At 45.3% G+C, this 16,078-nt stretch overlaps 1 protein-coding gene across 1 annotated transcript in view; it reads right to left on the bottom strand.

The window, feature by feature from the left end:
• Window positions 1–16,078, bottom strand: part of ATP8A2 (ATPase, aminophospholipid transporter, class I, type 8A, member 2) — a 224,812-nt gene that overhangs the window by 83,495 nt on the left and 125,239 nt on the right. Inside the window, exons 7-11 of the mRNA XM_015413822.1 lie at window positions 15,851–15,924; window positions 12,827–12,896; window positions 10,217–10,344; window positions 8,388–8,499; window positions 6,383–6,548 (exon numbers count right to left, since the gene is read on the bottom strand). Of these exons, the coding sequence (XP_015269308.1) occupies window positions 6,383–6,548; window positions 8,388–8,499; window positions 10,217–10,344; window positions 12,827–12,896; window positions 15,851–15,924 (550 nt within the window). The remainder of the gene's footprint in view (window positions 1–6,382; window positions 6,549–8,387; window positions 8,500–10,216; window positions 10,345–12,826; window positions 12,897–15,850; window positions 15,925–16,078) is intronic.

Below are 16,078 nucleotides of genomic sequence, written 5' to 3'. Positions count from 1 at the left end.
CTCCCATGTGCTACTTGGGGAAACAGATGTGTGGAATAAGTTGAGATTTATATTGTTTGAGAAAAAGGACACACATGCTTTGGAGCCATGCTAGCTTAGGAGGACAGAAGCCCTAAATGTTTGCTCTAGGCTGGAGACACAACAGCCGACCTTGTTGTACACCCACAGCTCTTTTGTACTGCTGCCATCCTTGATCAAAAAGGTTTTGCAGGGTTCTGAACCCTGAAAAGCTTTTTATTTTAATGACAGACAACACTGGTATAATTACACCATATGGGCAACAATGTCTCTCTCATACCATCTTCAGCATTTTAAAAATCTATAGATATGCCACTCCCCAGAGTTGCCATAATACATGGATTGTGTTACAGTGAATAATACTAGATTTGCCAATGTTTATGAATTTAAGCAAACAAAAGCACACAAGAGTTGGTAACCCCTTAAAAGTGATCGGTGTTCATTTGTGTATGTCTGAAAGTAGGGTAATCTACACCAGGGCATTCAAACAATACATCAGGGTCTTTTGGCATTCAAATGTGAGGGTCCACGTTCAACAAATATGAGGGGGGAACATAAAACATATGTGTCATTTCAGGGATTGCTCAGGAAGAATCAGCAGAATGTGGCAACAGCATTCGCCCATTCCATACAAAGGCAAGAATAAGTGTCCCCTCTGTGATCTCGCTTTGTGACATCGTCATTTACTCAAAGAAGATTGGCAGTATAAAGACATGACTTCATCATACTGCCTCTATAATTCCTGATTGGCTGGGATCACCTCAGGAAGATGCCCCTGATTTGCAAATTTAAAAGCAAACAGAACAAAAAGAAGGTTGAACAACATTTTGCACCTGAAACCAGCCCCTTTTGTTCTGGATTTTTTTCTGAACAGAAATTCAGCACGGCCTCACTCATTTTGAACATTCTCCGTAACACAATACCTCTCCCTAGTCCTTTGTCTCAACACGACAACAGTGGTAATAGAGAAGCCCATCACAGCAAAGCCAAACAGAGCCCGAAGGCACTTGCCCCACATGTCATTTTTTCGATGTGTAAGAACAGGCTTTTGACTATCATAGATCCTGCAGTGGTTTGAAGTTATCAACTTCATAATTTGCATGTAGTGAAATGTAGGCACAGCTCAACATGAGGGTTCCAGAAGGGGCAGAATGAGATGAAGAAAAGGGGCCAGAAGCCCTTGGTATTTTACAACACTCTTGGTATTTTACAATTTGAATCCAGGATTTCCCAGAGGGCCCAGTGTTCTGCCTTTGCTAAAGAGAATTCCTGAATGTAAGCACCTCTGAACTTTAAACTAGGGTTCCCAAATCCCCCGGGGGGGCGGATTTCCCCCCGCTTTCAAGGCCCGACTTCCGCCCCGCGCGGAATCGGGCCCGGGGGAAACCCCACCCCCAGCGTGCGACGTCACTTCCGAGTGACGCACGCACACACGAGTTAGACGCCGGCCGGGAGCCCCCCGCTCCCAGCCAAAATTCATTTGGCAACCCTACTTTAAACTGTCAGAGGTCCAGCTTCCATCAGTCACTGGGGGACGGGGGACAGGGAGCAAAGGTCATGGAAGTTGATCCAAGCAGCCTAGAACTATTGTTCTAGAACTATTAACTACGTCCCACTTTTAATGTGCAAAGTGCTATCGTGTTCAGATTGACAACTACATAAAACAACCAGGTAACCCCGATAGCTGCTAAGATACCAGGTTTTCATCCCCCTTGCTTCTTGTGCTGGCCTTTGAGCATGTACGCAAAATGCAATGCAGCTGATTCCAGTTAAGATGCTGTGCAAACAGAAGGCCCAAAACACAATTATGTGACAACTTCAGTTGCCCCTGTTTGACATCAATGAATCTCAGGTGATTTAAACAGCAGTGTTCCTGGTTTATGGGAGATTACAAACTACAGTTTGCATCTATAGGAAAATTACAAAGCAGAAATACACATTACCTTGGCAAACAGATATTTCTCCTATACGTTTGCTAGCTAACATTATTGTGAGGGAGTACAGTGATTTGCAGGAAAAATTAGTAGGAGGGGAGTGAATAGCTTTATTTATATGTTCTAAATTTATTCCTCGCCTTTCTGCCCTCATCGGGACCACCAAAGCAGATAATAGCGTTCCCTTCACTCTCTTGTAGCCTCTCCTTCCAAACTTGTTCTTCCTCTTGGAAGGCTTATCTCCAGGATCAGAGCTGGCTTGAGAGGGTTGAACGATCAAGGAAAGGTGTTCTGGGGCAAAGCCTCTAGCAGAGAAAGTCTTCAACACCTTTTTTCACTAATTCTCCCCAGCAAATGCCACCCACACATTAGAAATACAAGGTGAACATGGGGATGTAAGACATAGTTTCATCTAGTTCCACTTGCATTTTTTAAAAAGTTTTAAACACTTTTATCCCGTATTATTCTGAATCCCAGGACCTGTGATAACCCTCCCACAGCAATATTAAACCCACAAAAATAACTAAAATCAAACTGGAAACTGAATCACAGAAACCTAATACTATTGACAACAACAGAACTGCTCAAATCTTAAGGACATACGAAATCAAATCCTTTTACTTTAACACAGAGCCAAAATAGCAAAAAAAGTAAAAGCATAGCAAACCATCTCAACTATGACATTTACAAGCTCAATCCAATAAATGGCTGCCACAAAGCTTTGTAAGTCCAAAGAAATAAAGGGGGCTTTGAAAACCCATGTTGTCTTTGTGACATACCATAACTACAAGTCAGATTTTCCTGGATGTAATACAGAAGCCTGGGTTCATTACAAAAAAAAAACCCAAAGAAGCAATAAGTCAACAAGGAGTCCTCAAACAGAACCACCAAAAGCAAATAAAACAGTTTTTACCTGCCCTCTACCACCAGGAGTGACCAGCCACTCTCCAAGCACTTAAAAGTAGCTCTCTGGCTAAGGGTGTGCACTTCCAAAATTGTTCTCTTAATTCCATTATCAGAAAGTCAAGAAGAACATAATCATTGTTCTTATAAAATACTGAGAATGCTGCTAGCATATCAGTGGAAACAATAGGGCTGCCAAGTGGGGGGGGGGTGGCGGGTAAACACCCGCTTTGGAGGCCCAATTTCCATTTTCCCTTGTATGGCCGTGGCCCCACCCCCAGCGTGCCTGGCATCGTCACGTCACTTCTGGGTGATGTGCGTGTGGTGCGCATGCGCGCATCAGATGCCGGCTGGGAGCCCCCTGCTCCCGGCGAAGATGCACTTGGCAACCCTAGGAAACAATGATCAACACCCTTTTAAAACAACATATTTTGAAACACTCCACCCCGCACCCCGCACCCCCGGCAGGCAGCAGAATCAGAGAGTGAGGCAGAAGCACGCCCCAGACCACAACCAATTTGCAGGACTTCTGCCTTTTCAACCTTAAGAAGCCATCATTTTCTATGGGCAGTAGAGTCTGGAAACCAGGTCTTCCCACAGAAGACGATGGACCTTTACAGTTGAAAGGGCGGAAGTGCAATGGACCAGCTGGCAACCAGCTCCCTCCTCCCCTAGTAGCACATCTCCCATTCTCCGCCCCTCCACGACTGCTGCTGCAATCCTGCTCTTTAATGCTACTGCAGCAGTTTCCCTCCTCCTTCTCTTTCCTGCAAAGGAGGAGAAGCCACACACCCTCAGGAGGCTTCCTCGGGAGGTGGTGGGCTCTCCTTCTTTGGAGGTTTTTAAGCAGAGGCTAGATGGCCATCTGACAGCAATGCTGATCCTGTGAACTTAGGCAGATCATGATGAGAGGGAGGGCAAGAATGGTTGCCTCAGTGCTTAGCTCTTGTGGCCCTTTCTTATACGCCCAAGGAAATGCTGATCGCCACTTTGGGATCAGGAAGCAATTGTTCTCCAGGCTGGTTTGGCCAGGGATCCTGGAGGTTCTTTGACATCTTCTGGGCATGGAACAGCGGTCACTGGGGGTGGGGGGGGGAGGTATTTGTGAATTTCCTGCATTGTGCAGAGGGTTGGACTAGATGACCCTGGGGGTCCCTCCCAATTCTATGATTCTAGGATGGGGAAATTACAGCACCCGCCCCCTTTCCCACCTGCCTCTCCCTCACACGCACACACATGTGCCCTTGCTGTGGACGGGAAAGGAGCATGCTGTTGACCCTTCCTGCATCAAAGGTGCTATTTGCCTCTTCCAGGGAAAAGACTGGGGCAACTTTATATTTTTCCTCTGCAGGGCAAGTTATAATTTGGGAGGGGGGGTGCTTTGCTTTGGGAAACAGCCCCATCCGCAATCACCAAATGCTCCAAGAAAACTGTGGGGGGGAGAATACCTGGATCTCAGCAGTCTGACAAAGGCAGCCACTTCATCACTACGTACGTACTTCCGTGTCATCAAGTCACAGCCCACTTATGGCAACCCCAGCAAGGGGCTTTCAAGGTGACTGAGAAGCAGAGGCGGTTTGCCCTGGCCTTCCTCCGCAGAGACTCCCTCAGGGGTCTCCCATCCAAGCACTGACCCGGCTTTGCTTTCAATATCTGATGAAATCGGACTCTACCAAGCCGCCTTCCCTCCCCTTTCATCACTGCCTCCCTCTAAATTTCTCCCCGTCCCATTTTTAGTATTTTTACCGTCTAACCTTTTGTTTTTGTTCTTGTTCTAATTTTGGCCCAACTATTTTTGAGAGAAGGAAGAATTAGCGACAAGACACCCTTAGGCGGGAAAAGAGCACTCTGTTCAGAAGCTATGATTGAAGCCAGTTGCAGATGGGATGTTTCTACAGCTCTACAAGCCTCCTAGGAGAGCTGCTGCCCTCCGAGGAGATTAGAGCTTTGTCAAGAGACCTACACAACTGGCCAACGCATCTAAATCAGCAGCAGAGAAAAAGAGCTCACAATGGCTCTGGCTATCAGTCAGGCATTCATCACACTGTTTCAGAGGCATTCATTTGTGGTTTGTACATCTGCCTCACCTGATAGCATCCAGAAAGCTTTTTAAGAACCTCCCACCTACATTTTCAATAGACGTAAAATATAATCAGTAAGATCCACAAAGCACTGTGAGGACACCTGCAACCAAAATATCCTCAATTCCACCGCAGAACAGGGATCTGTCCACCCGACCACGGGTTCCATTTAAGGAAAGCAGGGAAAGCTTTTCCTCACCACTGTGTTTCAGTCCACCTGACATCCCTGCTCCTGAGCAATTATATCGATGGCGGCGGCAGCACCCCAACACATCACGGCAGGAAGAAGCCAACAGCGACCCCTAAGTGGCAACTAAGAGGGAGGTGAGCCCCACTGCCTTGCTGGCGAATAAGCAAACAAGCAGGGAGAAGGTTTCCAGTAATGAGGTCAACCAAACATACAAAAGCAACCTTGAAAAGTGTAAACAAAATCTGTTTTTTGCAAAAATATTTATAGTGCGTATTATAAGATAAGCTATTCAGTAAAGTGCAACTAAAGTACAAAATGTGTAATTACTTACAATTACAAGTGGGACATATACCCTGCTGAAATACAATCTTAAAGGGACTAAGCCATCTTCTTTATGCTGTAAACACAGAGAATTGTTCTAGCAGTTATCCACCTTGTGTTTTCACTCTTATTATTAGTGGAAGTCCCACAAGCCTTATGAAGACTTAAGAACTTGACAAAGATATCGATTCGAAACAGGCCTGTCGTGTGTACCAACCCTGAAGTCTTTGGCTGTTATAGTGAATGGTTTTCTTGGTCTTTACAGCATAAAGAAGATTGTATTTCAGCAGGGTTTATGTCCCGCTTGTAATTGTACGTAATTACACATTTTGTACTTTATTTGCACTTGTTGGCAAATAAAGCAGAACCTTCAACGGGACCTGCTGCTTAGCTCCCGTGACTGCATGCTCTCCGTACACTTAAAATGATGAATCCATCATCCCAGTTTTGGATTAATTTCACTACAGCCCCAAGCTGGAGGAGGAAAGATCTATGGTGTGACAGTTTCCAAACTTTCCACTATCACTGATCACTTTCCCACATCGCCTTGTACTCCAAAGACACTCTAAGTACCTGCCACGGATTCTGAAGCATGGGCTCAATCTAAACAGGACACATGGCAGGCCCTTTTGATCTTTTGTTCTCAAGCCACATTGACAGAACATGCATCCTGTAAACCACTCTGTGGCTGAGCACTGCAGGATCATGGTGTTCTTCAGGAACAGTCGTCTGCCATTGCTGGTCTCTGTTTAGAAGCTCCTCCCATGAAGCCCAGGGATCCACAGACCACAGTCTGTGAATGATCGGACAAAATGTGTGTTTGGACATCTATTGTTGTTTCTAAGCTCACTGCCTTTACTTACTCTTCTCCCTGTTTTTTGGCAAGGCATCTATAACAGTGAATACTAGCATCATGCAATTGTACTCCTGCTTACCATTTGAGCCAAGGTACCAGATGACTTTGCCATGGGTTCTGTTCCATAATAAGGCACCCACAGAACTCACGAGAGCCATGACAACGAGGATGCAAAACAAAATAAGGATCTGCATATTGGTCACTTTTTCCACATTTGATCTCTTCAAGGGAGCTTTGGTTGAATTCTGCAAAGGAACAAAAATGTAAGCATGATTTGGGGGAGAAACACAGGTTTTGAAATCTTTTAAATAAATCAAGAATCATTAACCAAACTCATTATAAAGGACAGAAGCAGCTGCTTTATACAGAAATCCTCAGGGTGGAACTAGGCATTTTAACAAACTCATGCCTACTGCTGAAAACAGAAATGTCTCATGTTTCTATTCTCTTCCATGTAATCTCTAGCAATTCACAAGGCATTTCCCCATCTCCAGTATCATTGGACATTACTGGTAATGGGAGAGGAAGCAAGATGTACAAGTGCAATCCTATGCAGAATTAATGTAGCCTAAGCCTAATGGAATTAATGGACTTTGACTGGAGTGACTCTGCTGAGGATTGGACTGGCAGGGCTGCTGTTTTTGACGGCAGCCTGTCTCTCCCATAACATCAAACCCAGCCTCAGTCCCATCATCTTTCTGCCCCTTCGTGTTCTCAGCCCTACGAGTATCTATGCTGCATCACAGCTCTGGGGGCAATGTGGTTGTGCCGTACCGTACATCCAGCGCTAGTTGATTTGCACTGATTGGGTCATGCTGCTGCATCAACAGGATGCCCTGGATCCACTCCCAACACAAGTGCATCGCTACTATGGGTTGCAATGTCACCGAGACCAGTTTTCAGCAGTGATTGGTCTAGCAACTCACAGACATGGGTATAAATACAAACGAAATTAAGACAAGATGCCCTTTAAAATAGCTGCCAAGGGTGGCAGTAGGGATGGCAATCCTCCCCCAGTGGATTTTTTTTATTAGCAAATGCTTGCAGAACATTTCATCATACAAATGCCTGCAGTGCTAAAAAATAAGTGTGGTGCCCATTATCTTCCTAGCAGTGCTCCAGAGCTTTTAATCATGCATTGCTTCCAAAAACTCAGAAGGTGCAATTTCCCCCATCACTGCCTCTGAATCAGCTACACAACCTGAGGTTTTACCTGTCATTTTCTTCTAAAAGGCACAGGAGCCCTGCCAGGAAAAAAAAACATGGCAACCTTATATACTTCTCCACAAGAGGAACCCATCCTGTTTTGTGCTGGCATTTTGACCAAGATTGTGCAGTCTTCTAGTTTAGGGGCAGAGATGGAAGCTAGCATGCCTGATTCCGCCTCACCACTCCCAGCAGTTTAAGTTAGGTGTTACTTTGGTCACAGAATATTGATGTCAATAAAAAAAGAGTAAAGGGTTGTCTTTTAATCGTCACTCTTCAGCAGGGTTGCAGATTTTGCCAATGAACTCTGAAGCTGTATCTTAAGCAGAACACTGGTCTGTAGCAATTACCATATGGTAGCACTTATCTCTGTGCTATGGAATGTTTTGCTTCCTAATTCGTGCATATTGAGTCTACGTTAAAGGCACAGCAACAAGGCCAGTTGAAAAGCCGGCAACCAAACACTTTGCTGAAATTAAAAAAAACTGTCCAAAATGCTGCATTTCCCCATGGGAAAAATGTGTAAGTATGAAGAGTATTTTATACTAGGTTTTATTTAAAGTCTGTGAAAACTGGGCAGTTTTCATTGCTTTGTTCCTTGTAAATTTTACCTAGTTTTTATTGTACCATTTCCCAGTTTTGCATTTCAGTCCCATTGCACTATTTCATCACATTACATTGTTGCACTGTATGCATTATGCTGCTCCTAGTCCATTGTTCTCTAATTTTGTCATCCAAATTTCCTCACTGTTGGTCGTATATTTTATATTGTCCTCAACTGTATAATCCAGCTTTGATCTCAGCAGGCAAGGGGGACTACGAATGGGAGTAAGTAAACAAATAAATCAATACTGTTGACAAAAAAAGTGCTACTTTACCTGCATAAGTTTTGTATCGTGTCCTGTATAGACGACTATTCCTAAAACCCACTGGGTGTTTCTTATCTGCGCACCTCTTAGTAAGATCTGATCAGGTCCAATGGGAACTGGACTGAAAGGCAAAAAAGCTGTAATGTCAAAAATGTAGTCTTACAAAAAGATCTCCTGAAAAATTTAAAATAAATAGGCATCACCCAGCCAGTAAAACAAGTGCTTAATTCATTCAGTGGGAACAGCCAGATGCAAGCCCAGGAGCACCTTTAAGGACAAGCAACATTCTTGGGGACAGGAGCTCTCGAGAGTCAAAAGCTCCCTTTGTCAGACACCAGCTTTGACTATAAAACCTTATACCACAAAAATCGTCTTGGTCTCTTAAGGTGCTACTGAATTCAAAACTAGCTGTTCTACTGCAGACCAACAGAACTACCCTCTGAAACTAATTCAATGGAGGAGTGAATGAATGAATGAATGAATGAATGGAAAGAGCTGTGCTATCACAGAAGAAGAAGAAGAAGAAGAAGAAGAAGAAGAAGAAGAAGAAGAAGAAGAAGAAGAAGAAGAAGAAGAAGAAGAAGAAGAAGAAGAAGAAGAAGAAGAGGAGGAGGAGGAAGAGGAGGAAGAGGAAGAAGAGGAAGAAGAGGAAGAAGAGGAGGAGGAAGAGATTGGATTTATACCCCGCCCTTCACTTGGAGTCTCAGAGCGGCTTACAAACTCCTTTCCCTTCCCCTCCCCACAACAGACACCCTGTGAGGTGGGTAGGGCTGAGAGAACTCTGACACAAACTGCTCTTTCAGGAACAGCTGTGCCAGAGCTTGTGACTGACCCAAGGTCACATCAGCAGGTGCAAGTGGAGGAGTGGGGAATCAAGCCCGGTTCTCCCAGATTAGAGTCCGCACCCTTAACCACTACACCAAACTGGCTCTGTAGACATACATGGCCCTTTGCAGAGTGACAGTCTGAAGCTAGTGTAGTATACTGCCTAAGAAAATGATCTGCAGTGTAGGTGGGCCTGGGTTCAAAATTCCACCGCTACCCCAAACTTACTAGGTTGCCTTACACAAGCCCCCTTCCCTCAGCCACCCTCTGCATCTGAAGCAACTTGCAAGAGGGCTCTCTTCTGTGGGAACACACTGCTCTAAGATTCCAGAACAGAACTCCAGCACAGAGTGGCAGGGGGACATTGAGGTCTCTGCCCTCCTGCATGGGATGGGCTACAGACCAGGAAGAGATCCGGAGACACAAGGCATGAAGAGGACAGAGGCTGCCAACCAGTCAGTGGGGTGGGTTCGGCGCGGGGTCAGTGCAGTGGGAAGAGGGTGGCTAGCAATGCTCCCTCGAAGCTGTGGAGACTTGTGAGCAGAAATTCTACTTTGTGAGCTACTGGCATTAAAGTTGTGAGCAGAGGCTAAAAAACTGTGAGCTAGCTTACACTAACTCAGCTTAGAGGGAACACTGGTGGCTAGCTGTCTCAGCGGCCCTTGGCAGTGAAGTGGTGCCGCTCAGACTATGAGGACTCTGGGCTAAGCGGGCCCTTCAGGCTGTGGTGCAGCATAGTTGGGGTTGGTCATCAGGAGAGGAGCAAGGGAAGGCAGCTGCCAAAGGCGGGGGGTGAAGTAACTACTAGGGAAAGCCTGTACCATGGGCACCGTGGTGCCATAATTAAAGACAGAGTTCCAAGTAAGAAGTCCAGGGGAGAGGGGCACCACAGGGAGGGAAGACCCCCCACCCTGGTTGCTGTTGGCCCCAACTGTGCACGTGGCCTGAGCAAGCGCCCCATTTATGCCTGCCCTCACACATCGTTTCTGAAAAAGTGGTTCTCAAATAAATACCTTTGGCCATCGAAACGCAGGTTTCCAGTGAAGTCATAAAGATGGCGGTTGGGTCCTTCACACTCTATCCTCCCAGACACTTTAATCAACACTTCTCTTGATTGGAGACTAGCAGTCTGTGTCAAGCCCTGCAAGGAACCAGGGCCATCAAATCATTATTTGTCTTGTCACGCTTTATAGAAAAGCATATTAGTATGCAAAAGCATATCATACTGAATCAGAATACTGGTCCATATTCCCTAATGAACTGCTCTAAACAGCAGCAGCTATCCAACATCTCAGCTTCTCGAACTACTTGAGATACAAAGAAACAGTCAGCAAAACCTCGAACCTTTGGTATGCAAAGGATCTGCCCTCCTACTCGAGTTGTGGGATTTTCTTTCCCAGGGCTCTGATGAGCCAATTAAATCAGCCAGCACATATTCATTCAGCATTTGTCCCTATGACACATTATGGGAATCACACCTTTATCCAGGGTGGCAAAATCCATATGGAGGAAGGATGCACAACACGTACACAGGTATACTCTATCAACACACACACCCATTGGAGCCTCATCCATTTACAGTCTAGATTGCTCAGCATGCTTCTGCCTAATGGCCTTGGAGCATAACAGACCCATCTTCATTTTGGGCTGTTTCTAAATGTACATCCCTCTTGGCTGGTAAATGGACACAAGTCTGACTTGCTGTGAATTCAGCACACAGGTAATCATCAGACAGGCACCTGAAACCCTGCAGTCAGACAGAATTCCACCAGGCCTTGGGTACATCTACTCTTCAGGTTTAGGAGCCAGTCCTATGGGATTGTAAGGACCAAACTAGATGATCTGTTTGACATGAGTCTGGTCAGGCTTGCCTTAACCCAATCTACAGCTGTATCTGCCATCAGGGAACTAACATTCCAAAGCATGTCAGCGCCAGATTCAGCTTGGGACAGCAGAATGGAAGAGGCTTCAACCTCACACCATTTCCCCAAGCTGAAACAGCTATGGGTACCTCTGTTTGCGCTGCTCTGGGGCTCCACATGCTGCAGTCAATAAATGTGCAGCACCACAGTTCAGGAAAACAGCACAGGAAAGGAGGCCGAAGCCCCTCCTTAACCTGTACTGTGCTCCTCACACCGAATTGGGCCCTGGCATACTTGGAACGTTAGTTCCCAATGGGACATATGGTAGCAAACTGGATCAGGGTCTGACTCCTGTCAAACATATTGTCTAGTTTTGCCCTCATTATCTGGTTTTGGGGGGGAAATGGTACAAAATGTGGCACCGAGGCCGCTAACTGCTGTGGGCCATAGAGTTTGCATCCTGCCAGTTTGTGCAGAATTTTACTGGGTGCTGGTTTGTTTCTGGACATAGTTCAAAGGACTGGCCCTTCCCTTTCAAAACCTAAATGGCCTGGAATTAGAGTACTTGCAGGTGGCTTGTATAACCTGCCCATCAGTTAAGATCAGCATCAGATCCCCTCCTCTGTGTGTCTGTACCTTCCCAAGTAAGGGGGGGTAACTTTAAAGAGGGAGTTTTCTGTGGTGCAGCTCATGTAGAAGGCCTTCCCCACACCTGCTCACCTGGTCTGTTTAGATTTAGGTACCAAGGGAAGACCTCCTCCTTCTTCTTTTGCTGAGGCACTTGAATTAATCTTAGTGCCATTGCTTTCTGCTTCTTTTAAAAAAATCTTTCACTTCTTCCTGAACCACTCTTTAAAAAAATTATATTTCTCTTTTTTTGCTGTTTTATTAGTTTTGTTTTGGATTTTATACTTTTGCCTTGATTTTGATAAATGTTTTTTAGCTTTATTTTTTATATCTGCTTTGAATATGTCGAGGAGATTGTGACAAAGAGTAGTCCTAAATAAATAAACAAATCAATGATACTAGAATCAAGCTTCAGGAGGCCTAGCAAGATCAGGCATTCCCTGGAACCCCGGACCATGCTAGATTCTCCAATATTCACTTTACCACTAAGAAACCTGAAAAATAGATTTGTGGTGAAAACCAGGGGTTTTGCATGGTGTGCAGGAAGACAAAACGCTCATCCCAGAGCCCAGCCTCTACCTGTTCACATGTAAAACCACTACCACACAGCTGCCCTCAGTTTTATTAACAGTTTCCCAAGAGGGATGAAAGAGGAGGTCATCAGCAGTAGCTGCCCAATCGCAGCTCAGGTCTGGAGGGCCAAACTCTGCTCAGATCTGTGTTCTCATCTGTCAAAGGAGATGCATATTCTAAGGTCGAGGCTATAATCCTGGAGAGGAAGGTATTATTCATGTAGTGGGGGGGGGAATGTTAGACAGCTCACAATTAGAAGAAGTAAAAATTAAAATTAAAAGTAGTAACTATAGCAGAAGTAAGTAAAAACAAAAACAAATCAACCCAATACAAACACACTCAGGAGCATCCCTCCATGCCCCCCTCCCATTTTCTCATAGGCTTTTCTGTCATGTCAAGGAAGGCAAGTAGGATACGTTTACAGTGCTACTTGAATAGAAAAACCAGCATTCAGGCATTTAGCTGTGCGCCTGTTCTTGACTAACAGCACAAGACCCTCTCCTATCCCTCTCTGTCATCTCACAAGCTTTCAAAAATGGGAAGAAAGCGATTAGGATTTACCTGTCGAATTTTAAGATTTGTCTCCCCATCAAGATTAGATGTTTCAATATAGCACATGGCCTGAGGTTCACTGTAAAAGAACAATAACGTTTTATTTATCTATCAACCACACCATTATTTGGCACCATGCTCTAACAACAGCCTATTGCAAAAAGAAGCCTACCAAATGAACGAATTAACAATAAATGCACACCAGATTTCCAAAACAACAGGACAATTGATTTTCCCCCACACAAACCATTAATTGAATTTGATGTTTATTTTTGTACCACAAGGGACTTGCCAGCCAATGATCTTTTTTTAAATACACACGCAGACAAAAACAGATTAAGATGACAAATGCTTTATCCAGAATTAGGAAACACACCACATTGAGAGCATGCGGGCTCTGGTGAACTGAGGCTTTTGTTGCAAAAATATAAACATCTCTACAATATCTTAGGTACATAATGATGCAACGTTACTAAAAAAAAGCGATCCAACACAGCACAAAGAGCTAAAAGGGATATTGGGGGGAAAGAAGACGGATGAGGAGTTGAATTTTTATACCCTGCCTTTACTTGGAGAGTCTCAGAGCGGCTTACAATCTCCTTCCCTTCCACTCCCCACAACAGACACCCTCTGTGAGGCAGGTGTGGCTGAGAGAGCTCTGAGAGAACTGCTCTTGAGAGAACAGCTCTGAGAGAACTGTGAGTGACCCAAGGTCACCCAGTTGGCTGAATATGGAGGAGTGGGGAATCAAACTCGGTTCTCCAAATCAGAGTCCGCCGCTCTTAACCACTACACCGAACTGGCTCTCACAGTACTGTGGGATCTAGTGATAGAGTGAATCCTCTCAACCTGGGAAACAATGTTTTTAAAACAGCCCTGCTGAGCACGTGGGGGAAAAAACCCTCATATTAATCACCAAATGGACACCCGTCCTTACGATTCCTCTGAATCCCAATTCAACAAAAGTTTATATTTCCAAGGGAGGGGAATAAAATACAGGAAATAAATGGAGGCAAGCTGAGAACAGTCAATTAAAAAGCAATACAAGCCCCATATTCCCAGTTATCATGTCCTGTTGGCATAATGGGGCTGCCTCCCAAACCAGCTCAGGGACTGTGAGATGAAGACTTGTATTGCCAGATGAAGAGGCCATGATCAGCCTCTTCCACATCCAACAAGTGCTCTCTGTTGCTGTCCAGCCCTTCTCTTGGGTTCTTGAACACTTGGGTTGCTGGGGGGGACGGGGGCAGTGGAGCTGCTTCTTGCAAAATCTGAATGGAAGAACCAAATCTGGAAATGATTGATGTGGCTCCTTCTCAAGTGGAAGTCATCTATCCAGTAAACTAAGTGATACTAGCGGGCAATGCTCCCTCTAAGCTGTGGAGTCTTGTGAGCAAAAATTCAACTTGGCATTAAAGTTGTGAGCAAGCGATTCAGCTACTGCATGAATTAGTTTGCTCTGGAGCCATCCTTCCCGAGCTAAGACAGAAATGTGTGAGCCAGAGGCTAAAACACTGTGAGCTAGCTCACACTAACTCAGCTTAGAGGGAACACTGCTAGTGTGTGTGGGGATTTCTCTCTGTGCACTTCATCTGGCTCCTACGACTCACCTGCCTCTTACCTCATATGTGTGCATGTAAAGTGCCATCAAGTTGCAGCCGACTTATGTCGACCCCGTAGGGTTTTCAAGGCAAGAGACATTCAGAGGTGGCTTGCCACTGCCTGCCTCTGCACAGGAACCCTGGACTTCTTTGGTGGCCGACCCTGCTTAGATTCTGAGATCTGATGAGGTTGGGCTAGCCTGGGCCATCCGGGTCAGGGCATAAGATACTCATAAAATATACTTCTTCTTATAAACTGTATATTTTACCTTTGACATTGAGATTTTAGAGCAGCGATTGCCAACCTTTGTGGTTGTGCACTTTAAGTCAAGACCAAAGTATGACAGCATCCACTACGACAAATACAGTAAAAATGCATCCCATTTCCAAAGTGATATTAAACAGGTAGTGGAGTCAGGTGGGGAGCCATGTTGGTCTGAAGCAACAGAACAAAGTTTGAGTTCCAGGGGCACCCTTAAGACCAACAAAGTTTAATTTCTGGATATAAGCTTTCATGGGCATGCACACTTCTTCAGCTACATTGAGGTCCCGATAACACGCAGAATTAGCCGCGACATAGGCACGAATGCTGGGCGGATTTTAAGGGCATGATCACACGGGAACATCTGGCAAGTGTCCCGCACCCGTCGGCAACCCGTCTTGCTCTGCCGAAGAAGTGGAGTTAAAAAATACCGGGGAAGTCCAGTATCAAATGGGTTGCTACAGGCCACAGACGGACTTTCCCCTCTGATCGCTCCAGCGTGCTCTCATGGCGTCAGGATGGTCAGATCAGGCCATTCCGACTCTGTGCCGTTGTTTTTTTCCCCTTCTCAGTATGTGCATCATCGCATACTGCCGTGGGAAGCCCTCAGTGTGGAGATGCGATTCATTGATCCTCCATTTAGGCGAATCGAAAACAAACAGCAAAAACCCCCAAACCAACTCACCCGCGATTGCTTCTGATCACACAGTGGAGGGGAATGACCGCAGCTTCAAAGAACTGTGTGATCGCGCAACTGCGGGTCAATTTCCTCTGGGTTAAATAGCCTCACTTCTCCCATGCATTATCTCAGGTGTGTGACCGAGACCTGAAACAGTTTTCCTCTACCTTTATGTATGGCTCGAGGGAAACTGTTCTGAAGACGGGTGCATGCACACGAAAGCTTATACCCAGAATTAAACTTCGTTGGTCTTAAAAAGTTGTAGTGCAGCAGAAATGCCTGGGTGTGACCTGTGCTAGTAAGATGGGAAACAGTATGACATCTAGTAAAACTGAAATTGCTTAACTCTAAAGGCTATTTAGTTGAGATTTGTACTTTATCATTTGCGAGACCTTTGGTGCATCGTTAACAACAAAAACAACCGCAGTGATCTTTCTCCAGAGCCTCAGTTTAGCAGAACCATCATGGCACACCCACTCAGTATATCTGACCTGGTAGACAAAATGATCATGTCTGCTGGGAGGTGTTGCCCATTGGTGACCTTGACAATATCTCCCACTGCCACCTAATGATTCAGGGGCAGGAGTGCAGCAGCGTGAAAAGAGAAAATTAATACAGAGAAAGAGAGAGAGAGAGAGAATCCACCCACACTGTTAATTATTCACTCTTCCAGCCCCAGAGAGGGAAACAATGGTGTATCTTAATGGATATTCACAGCT

The sequence above is a fragment of the Gekko japonicus genome, unplaced genomic scaffold (genome assembly GCF_001447785.1).
Source record: "Gekko japonicus isolate JY-2015 unplaced genomic scaffold, Gekko_japonicus_V1.1 scaffold931, whole genome shotgun sequence".
Taxonomy (NCBI): Eukaryota; Metazoa; Chordata; class Lepidosauria; order Squamata; family Gekkonidae; genus Gekko; species Gekko japonicus.
This window is presented reverse-complemented; position numbering and strand designations above follow the sequence as displayed.